This window comes from Enoplosus armatus, chromosome 10, assembly GCF_043641665.1.
Source record: "Enoplosus armatus isolate fEnoArm2 chromosome 10, fEnoArm2.hap1, whole genome shotgun sequence".
Classification (NCBI taxonomy): Eukaryota; Metazoa; Chordata; class Actinopteri; order Centrarchiformes; family Enoplosidae; genus Enoplosus; species Enoplosus armatus.
The window spans coordinates 8826272-8837255 of NC_092189.1; the positions used below are offsets into that span (position 1 = coordinate 8826272).

The following is a 10984-nucleotide window of genomic DNA, read 5'->3' on the forward strand; positions in this document are numbered from 1 at the left end:
TGTACTGTATGTAATGACGTAGATTTCATAGATCCAATAAAAGAAGTCCAATGTCCGTTCTTCACATTGTTTCTTCAGTCTCCACATCATACACCAGGCTCACAGCAGCTTTGGTCCTCGTCTTTAAATGTAAGTAAACGAATGGCTTTAAGAACTTTGATTTTGACTGTAAATTGGAAAAAAATGATGAATTAATTTTGGTTACCTTCTGTACAAGTTAGTGGTTGAACAGTTATCAGCAACCGTTGCAAACTGAACAAAATGAACGATAATATGAAAATATATTATCTAAAAGATTACATGGTATGTAAAGTTCACCAGTCAAAACACAGTGCAGTGAGTTTAGTAGAAAATTCACCACAATAATACATGTAAAAATGACCTCAGCAACCAAACTCAAGCATGTTTTTTCACATTCAGTAGGTAAAACGTTAAAGCTGTCATCTATATCAAGTTGCGCTGCAACTATTAGTCGATTAATCAGTTTCTTGGTTGACAGAAATTAATTAGCAACAATTGTGATGATTGATTGATTGTTTTGAATAATTTTTGAATGTAACAATGTCCAAATTCTCATGTCCCAGCCTCTGAAATGTAACTATTTTATGGCTGAGTTACTCTTCTGTGATTGCAAACTGAATTTCTTTGGGTTTTGGACTGTTTTGGGGTTTATTTATAATTTATAATTAACCTTGTGTGTTTTTCACTGTTTGCAGGAGTCTCTATTTGACACATGAAGGCGCCATTTCTATGCGCACAGAGGGAGAGACCCCCTGTTTGAATGAATCAGTAAGAAAGCTGACAAGTTGTTAATGGCTGCTGGTGTAAACCTTATGATTAAAGTGAGATGCAGTATCTTTGGCACGACTCTCCACAGCTCCGCATTCAGTCGTTCAGGGTTGTTACTGAATGAGACAGGTACAGAGAAGAGATTGCAGACTATTTATAGTTTTGAAACAGCTCACAATCTCAACTGACAGATTTTGAACAACAGCTTCAATCTGCCTGCCTGCAGACAGAATTGAACACAAATGTAGTCTATACTAATGCCGCGTAAAGCCAACACGGGGCTGCCCTCTGAGTGAGCCTCGCATCCTCGCATTTCCATTACGCACAGGAGAGCGCTCCTGGAGCAGCGCGCCGGAAGAGGCTTTTGTGACTCATGAGGACCACACGGAGGAAGGCGGTGACACACGAGCTGCTGGCATCTTTATCACCTTAGAAATGAACGTCGTACATTTCCCCGCATGCATAAAATCTATTACTATTGCGATCATGTCATGGTTCGCGTCTTCCTCCTGCTACTCCACAGGCGGAGGAGGAGTGTGGTTCACCCCCTCAAAAAGTTCAAGACTCCCTTCAGTAAAGTCCTTTTGAATTTTGGGTCTGTGACTATACATTTTTTTCCAACTGAACATTGGAGTGTCCCCACCATGGCCACTGCACCCTGAGGGTGATGGATTTAGAGGTAAAGGATGGGAACGGGTCGAGCTGTTTGTCCCGGAATGAGAGCGACGGCGGGCTGAGCGCGTCCTCCGCTGGACTGTCCACTGCGCTGGCCAGCGTGCTGATCTTCACCATCGTGGTGGACATCCTGGGCAATGTCCTCGTCATCCTGTCCGTGTACAGGAACAAAAAGCTCAGGAATGCAGGTGAGAGATAAAGAAAATGTGTTTTTTAATAAAGTGTATGTTGGAAAAGACCCTCAGATATGTGCTGGTGTAAATAAATGATGGAAGCAGCAGCTTTAAGATATGTGAAGTATGCCCAAGTTAGGGACAAGCAGACATTCACAATAGAAAATCAAAATTCATGTGAAATTCATGTGTTTTATCATTTCAGAAATAATCTGTTTAACAACGGACTCTTTAATCATTTCCATCTGGTCAAAGCCAAAAAGAAAGATCTTTGTCTCAATGACCTCCAGTATGTGGGATGTCCTGCTCTCTCCATTCATAACTAAAATGATGTAACATAACAACATGTGCCGTGTGACCTCTGTGTTTGACAATTAGGCTACTATCTAAAGTGAGTCTTACTAGTCCAGTCTCAGTGCGATGGAGTCTCCACAGCCTTGCCTGTCTGCCCTCATATCTCTACATAAATAATAACACCCTCTTCCCTCCATCTGGCTTTATCCTTGGTTCTCCATGCCACATAAATCACATCCCCTCCTTATATCAGGACCTGTAGTGTCCCATGAGCAGCCAAGGTGAGAGTATAGCTTCTGTGTCCTTTTGTACAAGTCTTACGTCCATCACAACCTCATATTTTCTTGTGTTACATTTGAAGTGTCGTGACAGCAGCGTGAAGGTGAAGAACATATTTGTTCTGCTCACTTAAATGCCATTTTTCTTTCCTGGCAAACCATTCAGTTTCCCCCTTTTACTTTCTAGCCTGTATTTGTCTCAAATGGCCACTAAGTCACTTCCTGTTATTTCCAGTGCCTTGCATTCTTTTGGAAATTAGTTGTAAATTGTCTCTTTAAGTCTGTTTTAATGAACTAAGGGACTGGGCGAACGTTATTAGGGGTCGAGGGGAGCAAAAAAATTGAAGGGTATTCAAATGTTTCTTTCGGCTAAAGGACAGTCTTTTTTTTTTTTTTTTACTTTTTTTCTAACCCCAGATTAATATTTTATTTCAGCCTCCCCTTGCAATATGGTTAGCTACAAATAGTTGTATAAAAATAGTTATACCAAATATATACCTTTCTCGTGTGCAACAATATGCAGAGGACAACAGTCATGTGTCTATTAGGGTTTTGTTTTTACCATCATAATCAGTTAGTAGCTAATGCTTGCTAAAATATGGACAGTAGTGGCTATTGTGAACATTATTCTGTTAATATATCAGAGCAATTCAATGCTGCTCAATTCAGTACACACAGATGTTTTGCTACCTTATTTGTTCTGGTATGACCAGCTACTGTTAGCAAATGTTAGCAAACTTTAAATCAAGTGAGTCAACGCAGTAGATGTATAACTCTTCTCTGCTTGCGCCATGTCACAGAAAAACCTTTCAATGGTTGCACCAAGTTTCATAGTCTCACTTTAACATTTAAAATGGCTATTGTACCAAGCTAACACTGCTAAATCATTTTGAGATACTAGAGGGGAGGGTGTTGCACTTTTTCCAGAAAAGGGTCCAAAGAAAATATTGATGATGCTGGGGAGGGCCTTGTTTTTTTAATAAGTAAAACATAGGTTTTAGCCCTCCTTCCCACCCCGGTAATTTTCATATACAATCCCTGAACAAATTCAATTATTATTATTATCTTGGGTTGCAAATTGTGTGTGTTGGTGTCCATTTCCTTCTATAAGAAACAGATAACATCTTTATCCTCAGAATCTGTTTCTCGTCTAGCGTGGAAAAACTAAAGTTGTGACAAAAATATATATATTTATCAAATGATCAGTCACAGAACAGTCTCAGCAATAAACATACATTGAAGCCTTACAGGGTTTATGACATCTCCAGTTACAAGAACTATAAACACATGTTACTCTATTTATATGATCGAACCTCGTGATTTGGTTTTCTCAAACACACTGTGCAGAACACTGAGATGTGTTGTCGGAAATGTGGCTGGAAACAGAACAAAGCGTGGAGATCCTGGAGATATAGAGCCATGTACCATTATAGCCAGCAGCTCTATGGTTAAAAATAAAGTCAGGAAAGCCTTCTGCTGAAGTAAGAGACTAAACTCCATGATCACAACATGATGCTAATGAGGACGTGCGAATCAGGCAGCGGGATTAGGTCAGCGAGTGTTTGGAATAATGAGCTTTTAATTACAATTTCAAATACATTACATAACACATCCAGTGTGTTCCCGTGTACACCAGCCAAAAGCAGTTTGGCAAGAAGTTCAGGAGCCCGGAGAATAATTTGATTATCCATTTTGCAAAAAATGCCACAGTCGACTGGTCTCAAACAAGAGGGCAAGAGTAAATGGCCTGTTCAAAAGTCTTCTCCATGCTGGTGGACTATGGACACTGCACTAATTACAGACCTCATATTATTGTTCCCCTACTCTAATTGGACTGACTGACAGGTCCAGTCACATGAGAGTCCTCACCAGAGTCGTGGTGTCCCGCTGGTCAGCAAACCTGAAACTAAGAGCCTCTATCTCATGTTATCTTCTCTTTTTTTTTTTTTGAGTGTGTCCTTAAGTGGCTGAAATTGTTGCTGCTGTTAGCCTATCATCAATCTCCTCTCTGTTCTTAACAAGCTATTTATAGGCCTGGTTCACTTTGTATGAATGTTTAATTGTACAGACTTTCCTAAAGGAAAGCATGGACACGGCTGGAGAACAGTGAAACAGCTGTAGAAGATCTGACTGCCATAAAAATCTGATCAGATCAGATCTGTGATAAATGGCTGTTTTGTGATAGGTGCACTATAATCTAATAACATCCTCTGGGCCCACCAACTGACACATGAGTGATGTACGGAGGTATGATTTATGATTTACAGTGAGTAGAGGCGACTCTCAGACATGTATTTTTGTGGAATTCTGTGTGTCAGGCAGAAAACATCCCATCTCCTCTCTCCATTACACACTATTCAGACTGCTGGTTTTGCTTCCTCACACACAGCAGCCGGACCTTTCCGCTCTGCTTCACTTCAACACACTAGCCTTGCACACTGCCTCCATGTATCCTTCCGTTATCCACCACTCAACCCCCCCCAAAAAACACATGCATCTGCACTCCTTTGGTAGATGCTGGTACATCTTCTGAGTGATATATATATATATTTGAGGAGAATCGGTACCATATGCTCCATTTTCACAAGTTTGCAGGTTCTCTCAAGAGTGCAAATGTAATAGGATCTATCCAGTGATTCTTCAAAGGGTAGAGCATGGCACTATAGGACTGCCAATGGGGTGTTAACAGTATAGTGTCCCACTGGGGTTAACCATACTAAAAATACACTCACAAAATGCACTCGAGAGAGAGAGAGAGAGAGAGAGAGAGAGAGAGAGAGAGAGAGAGAGAGAGAGAACGATGAAGGGGAGCAGATGGAGGAAATAACGAAAGAACAAGCTTGACTGAGTGTGTGTGTGTGTGTGTGTGTGTGTGTGTGTGTGTGTGCGTGTGTGTGTGCAGCTTGCACCTCCATGTCAGGAGCTGTGGGTCATGCGGGTGTGTATGGTTAAGGATGGACTTGAGTTTTGTTAAATCATGCACTTCATCTCCCTTCAGTCACTCTACAGTCATGAAGAAAATCTAAAAACCGGACTGTCCGGGGGGGGGCGGGGGGGGGGGGGGGGGGGGCTTGAGTGACTCAAACCAGAAGGCAATTTAAATTGACAGCACAGATCCACGGGGAACATCACTTAGCACACTACATTAAACATGTCTTCTTTTTCTCAACAACAAAATAGTGCATGAAGTGTAGTTTTCTAATGTGGTGAGTGTGGAGGTGGGATGTTATCAGGTTAGGATTATCTGACTAAACCACATCTAGATAAAAGTAAAGGCACTGTTGTGTTTACATTACATCCAATCTTTGCTTCTACTGAGCCTGTTTTGTTCAAATTGGCATAATTCACTGTCATCCTCGTTTTGGATTGCACCTAACAAGAGAAACACTGTTAAACAGGTCGCTGATTGTGTCCTGATGATTCCTCTCAGGGCCAGTGAGTCGTATTTTCTCAGATGTAGGGGGTCTGATTGGTGGATGGCCTTTGATGATGACGATGATGTTTTTGTCCGGGCTCATAGCAGGCTGCATCACCAAAAGGCAGCTTGTGTCAGTCTAATGTTAAACTTCTTTGAGAAAAAAAAACTCTCTGGCCCCTTGAACATGAGTTCATGAAGTAGTCACTGTGAATTAATCAGCGCTAATGCCCTTGCCGAAAGGTTATTCTTGCTTATTTATGATAACATGACTGAGTAAATTGAATGTAATCTAATTCGGGATGTGCACTCGCAGCAATAAGCCTCTGCGCTGCTGACATTCAGCCGGATCCAGGCGATGCCAGCCCTCCTACACATTTTTATGAATTCATCTTTCCTTCAAAGGTGTGTAAATATAGTCGGGTGAATCAAAGTGTAGTACATCACGTTTCCAGTGTGAGCAGCGAGAGTGATGGGATGCAGACGGTGGGTTTGACAGCGTAACATAAGCCCCTGACATTCACACGTGCACACAGCCATCAGATTGAAAACCCGACTTGGCCGGCAGGCTTTTGTTTTTCTGTCTTTTGGTTTGTTTATCTCCTGCACTTGCATCTTCATTATGTGCTTATTCTGGCTCCAGCAGAACTCCCTTTTTATTTCCCACATTGTTATTTTTTACCATTCAGAACTATTCAGCTGGAATGTGCCATAAATATGCCCACATTGTATACAGAGCCTATTTTTATACATATGCAGGTTTATGTGCTGAAAAGGAGGGTGTGAGGCAGTTCCTGTCTTATATATTTTTGAATATGCTGCAGCCTGGTGTGCTCTGGATGATTCCGGTGACAAATATCTTGTTTCACTCATGCATAGCTGAATAGTTCTCTGCTGTTCTGTTTTGATTTATGTTTCATTCGCCGGAAAATATTGTGTGTGACAGACAGAGAGAGAGAGAGAGAGAGAGAGAGAGTGTGAGCGATACAGAGGGGGGAATTCATGGGGCGGTCGCCCGACTCTCGGGAGACACTTTAAAGCAAGAATCAGTTGATTTGATGCAACATTTCACTTGGTTGACAGTTTTGTGAGTATACTGTACGAACAGATTATTACAGAGCCAATGGTGTCAGAGAAGTTAAAGGCTGCAAGTCAGCTGTCCCTGATGGCCTGTTACCAATCAGCATCCAGGTTGAGCTCTGTTCACACTCACACTCGCTGATAAGAATAGCTCCTAAAGATGTCAGCGGGCAAGACTCTATTCTGGTATCCAGGCGTGAGAATATTTTTGTTGGTTGACTGTTTTACGCTAAAACAATAATCGTTTTTTAGTGCTGTGAGTTTGGGTGTGATGAACAGGCCGGCCAAGTTGGTTAATTGAACAGCGAGAGGTAATGGTTCTTCCAGTGTTTTAATAATGGATGCCAACAAAACAAAGAAGTCATCTGGCCGCTTCGCAGCAATCCTCTCAGCGGTGTTTCAGCACTTACCTCATCCTCTTGATGATAAGGGGGGGGCGAGGGTTCAGCCAGAGAGAGCTATGAGGCTGTAGCATGCCCTGTCCAGCCAGCGCACATGATAACACTGAGCCGCATGATGTCAGCGAGGAATCAAACCTCTGCACAATGACAAATGCACACAGCGAGTACTGTGAGCGTCACAAATACGATCTGACAGATTTGCCCACTGAGCTGACTCGAGGATGGAAGAACAAATGCTTTTATTTTTATCTCAGCAGGCTTGAGAGACGGCTCGTGCTGTTTTCATAACGTGGAAATCGACTGTCTCTGAATACCTGTGGACATGTCCGTGGAAAATGTGAAACCAACATCTGATTTTCTTCTGAAATGAATGTGGTTTTTGTAACATTTTATAATGTTGTATGCTCTTTGTTATTTTATTTTTTTACCACGTTCAATGATTGAAATTCAGGCAAGTAAATTAAAATTAGACTGGTTGCTAAACAACACACCGTAGCCGTGTTGTCCCTGGGGTGCAGGGATTATAACGAGCTTTGAAGACCAACGATTGATGGCCAACATGTGTTTTGAATCCACTCTCATCATATCTGCCAATCAATGCTGTTGTTTCAGCTGCTGTCTGAGTGAGCGAGAGCCTTTGTGCCTTCACATTTCAACTTCAGGAGGTAGTTTATGTTATATCAACCCTGGAATCACCCCAACATCTGACACAAAATGCTGTTAAAATGAGGCACATTAAATATAATTCTTTACAGAAAACATAAATGATTATGTTCTAAACTAATCTAATTCTAGTGATGTAATGGTCCATGACAGAGTGGCTAAAAGTGGGGGCTGACAAGCAGTATCATCAGATTTTCTGTATATTTATGTTAAGTACTGTAGTGTCTATCAGCTTGATGCTGCTCACTACAAGGAGTGCAAACCATATGATAAAGACAGAGTTTTATCTCTAAAAAGCTGGGTTTATTTGGGTAAAATCTCCAATTCGTCACAAATCTTGACCCCTAATGTGTATCTTGCACACACAATAGACCCCTATGGCGCAACTTGCACTCAAAACTTATGAGAAGCAAATTCTTCTTTTGCGAAACACCAATTCAATTGCATCGTGGCTCCACTTCAAGCTCTTGTTATCTGTCTTCTTATCTGACACAACATTACAATTGAATTTATTGTTTTATTCTCCCCCACCCAGAACAGCTGCACTGTAACAATATCAGACGTCATTTTCTATGATTCATGTCTTCAGGAGGAGATCCAGTGTCACACCACTATCAGCGTAGACCTCAGGAGGACAGGAACTTGTTTGAATGTAATCAGACGCTGAAATCGCCCATGTCCTGGTTTTTATGTACTTAAACTGTCTGTTCCCCGGAGCAAAGAAGCTTTAAAACAAGAACAGCCTGATTTGAGCATTTTATTGCAAAATAAAATATTGCTATAAACAAGACTACATGTCCACAGCCATGTTAGGCACAGTGGTGCTTTGAGCTAAATGCTAACATCAGCATGCTGACATGCTCACAATGACAATGCTGTTGATGTTTAGCAGGTTTAATATTTACAGTGTTCACCGCCTTAGTTTCGTGTGTTAGCATGCTAACATATGCTAATTAGCACTAAACACAAAGTACAGCTGTGGCTGAGGGGAGCGTCATTAGTTTTGCAGGTATTTGGACAAATTAAAGTTTCGACCTGATGATGGAGCTAGATGAAAAATCAGGGGAGCACCAGAATTATTGCAATTCATCCTGAAGGGGACATGATGTCTGTACACTAAATCATAACAATTAATCCAAAAAGATATTTCACTCAAAACCATAAATGTCAACCTCATGTTGCCGCTAAAATCAGAGGATCATTAAAGTCTATGTGGTTCATCCTCCGGGCTACGGTGGCCAACAAGGGCAAAAGCACTACAATGGCTCAAAACATCTCCATTAGGAGAATCGTGTTGCAGCTTCAGAAACGATGCAAATTCAAACCTAAAAAAACCCTAAAAAAATGCAACAGGGAAATGCTGCATATCCAGTCAACACAACAGAAGTGCTCCGGCCTCTAGGGGGAGCGATAAGTGGAACAACTTAATTTTCGGCCCGAGAGAGACAGAGAGACCAGATGAGAGCACACTAGCACTAGCTATGAAAGTCTGTTGCTCTTTTATAATGTTGTAAAAAACAAATGTAAAAAAGAATACGTACAAGTATATGTCGCTGTTTTAGACTTTGCATCGTACGTTGCATCCTGTTTCTCGTTGCAGCGCGTTTGTTGTGAATGTATTTGTTTTTGCTTTAAGCATTTTTTAAAATTTGCAGCCCGTTTCCGTTCTTGTCGGCCACCGTACTGGGCACCATGAATGTCTTCCAAATTTCATAGCAATCTATCCAATAGTTGTTGACAGACCACAATTGCTATTCAGAGAGCCATGCCACTGGCTGGCTAAAAATGTTGCTAGTTTTAAAAACAGTTACAGTGAGGAAAAAAAGGGGGTTGCAACACAGAGAGTGCTGTGACAATAAAGCATTTGCCTGGATCCACATCGGTGCAGTGGAGAGTACAAGGTAAAAGCCTCATCAAAATGAGCCACAGGCGGCACAGTGAAGCTGCTCTTTTATGAAGTCACAGTCGTACCTCCAGTGACCCAGTTTATTTTAACCTGGAGCATCAAGTGAAATGGGACTGCAGTCTTCTTTAATTATATACCAGTTTGGGTCATGTTTTGTCTGTTATCTGAACCTCTTCTGTTTCTCCAGGCAACATCTTCGTGGTGAGTTTGTCCGTGGCAGACCTGGTGGTGGCGCTGTACCCCTACCCTCTGGTCCTGACAGCCATCTTCCACGATGACTGGATCATGGGCGACCTGCACTGCCAGGCCAGCGGCTTCATCATGGGCCTCAGCGTCATCGGCTCCATCTTCAACATCACGGCCATCGCCATCAACCGCTACTGCTACATCTGCCACAGCCTCCACTACGACCGCCTGTACAGCCTGAGGAACACCTGCTGCTACGTGGGCCTCACCTGGCTGCTCACCGCCATCGCCACAGTGCCAAACTTCTTTGTGGGCTCGCTGCAGTATGATCCCCGCATCTACTCCTGCACCTTTGCACAGACGGTCAGCTCATACTACACTATCTCAGTGGTGATTATTCACTTCCTGATTCCGCTGCTGGTGGTGTCCTACTGCTACATGAGGATATGGGTGCTGGTGATTCAAGTGAAACATCGAGTTAAACCGGAGCAAAGGACCAAACTGAAACCCAGTGATGTGAGGAACTTCCTGACTATGTTTATGGTGTTTGTGTTGTTTGCAGTGTGCTGGGCTCCACTTAACCTCATAGGCCTGGCTGTAGCTATAAACCCTGTGAAAGTTGCGCCCAACATACCCGAGTGGCTCTTTGTCATGAGCTACTTTATGGCGTACTTCAACAGCTGCCTCAACGCCATCATATACGGACTGCTAAACCAAAACTTTCGCAAAGAATACAAGACAATCCTTCTTGCTCTTTGCATCCCACGTCTGCTGCTCATGGAGACCTCCAGGTGTGCCACAGAGGGACTGAAGAGTAAGCCTTCACCGGCTGTAACAAACAATAATGTAGCAGAGATAAATGTATAAACTAAATGTTTTACTGGGAAACTTTGGTCAAGTTTCTCTGGAGCCTCATTGTGGATGTGTGACACAATTCACCCAGTGCCTTGTCACAGGATGCGTATCATTTTCCAGTTGTAAAGATGTAATCATGTTTGGAGAGGACGCTAGATGCTGCTGCTGCCACCGTATTCCTTTCTGCCATGTCAGACACTAGTCGTGTTTCCATAAACGTACATTTTGAGGCGCATTTTGAAGTATTGCATTAGAAAAGCTGTATGAAA

At 42.3% G+C, this 10984-nt stretch overlaps 1 protein-coding gene across 1 annotated transcript; it reads left to right on the top strand.

Annotated features, from left to right (window-relative positions):
* The first annotated feature begins 1456 nt into the window (after positions 1-1456).
* mtnr1c (melatonin receptor 1C) lies at positions 1457-10727 on the top strand. The gene is made up of 2 exons (XM_070913992.1): positions 1457-1652; positions 9862-10727. Exons 1-2 carry the CDS (start codon positions 1457-1459, stop codon positions 10725-10727), a joined length of 1062 nt encoding a protein of 353 aa, XP_070770093.1.
* The last annotated feature ends 257 nt before the right edge of the window (positions 10728-10984 follow it).

Coding starts and splice junctions, on each gene's coding strand:
- mtnr1c (XM_070913992.1), top strand. CDS start 1,457: ATGGATTTAGAGGTAAAGGATGGGAACGGGTCGAGCTGTTTGTCCCGG. Junction 1,653..9,861: donor CAAAAAGCTCAGGAATGCAG/GTGAGAGATAAA, acceptor CTGTTTCTCCAG/GCAACATCTTCGTGGTGAGT.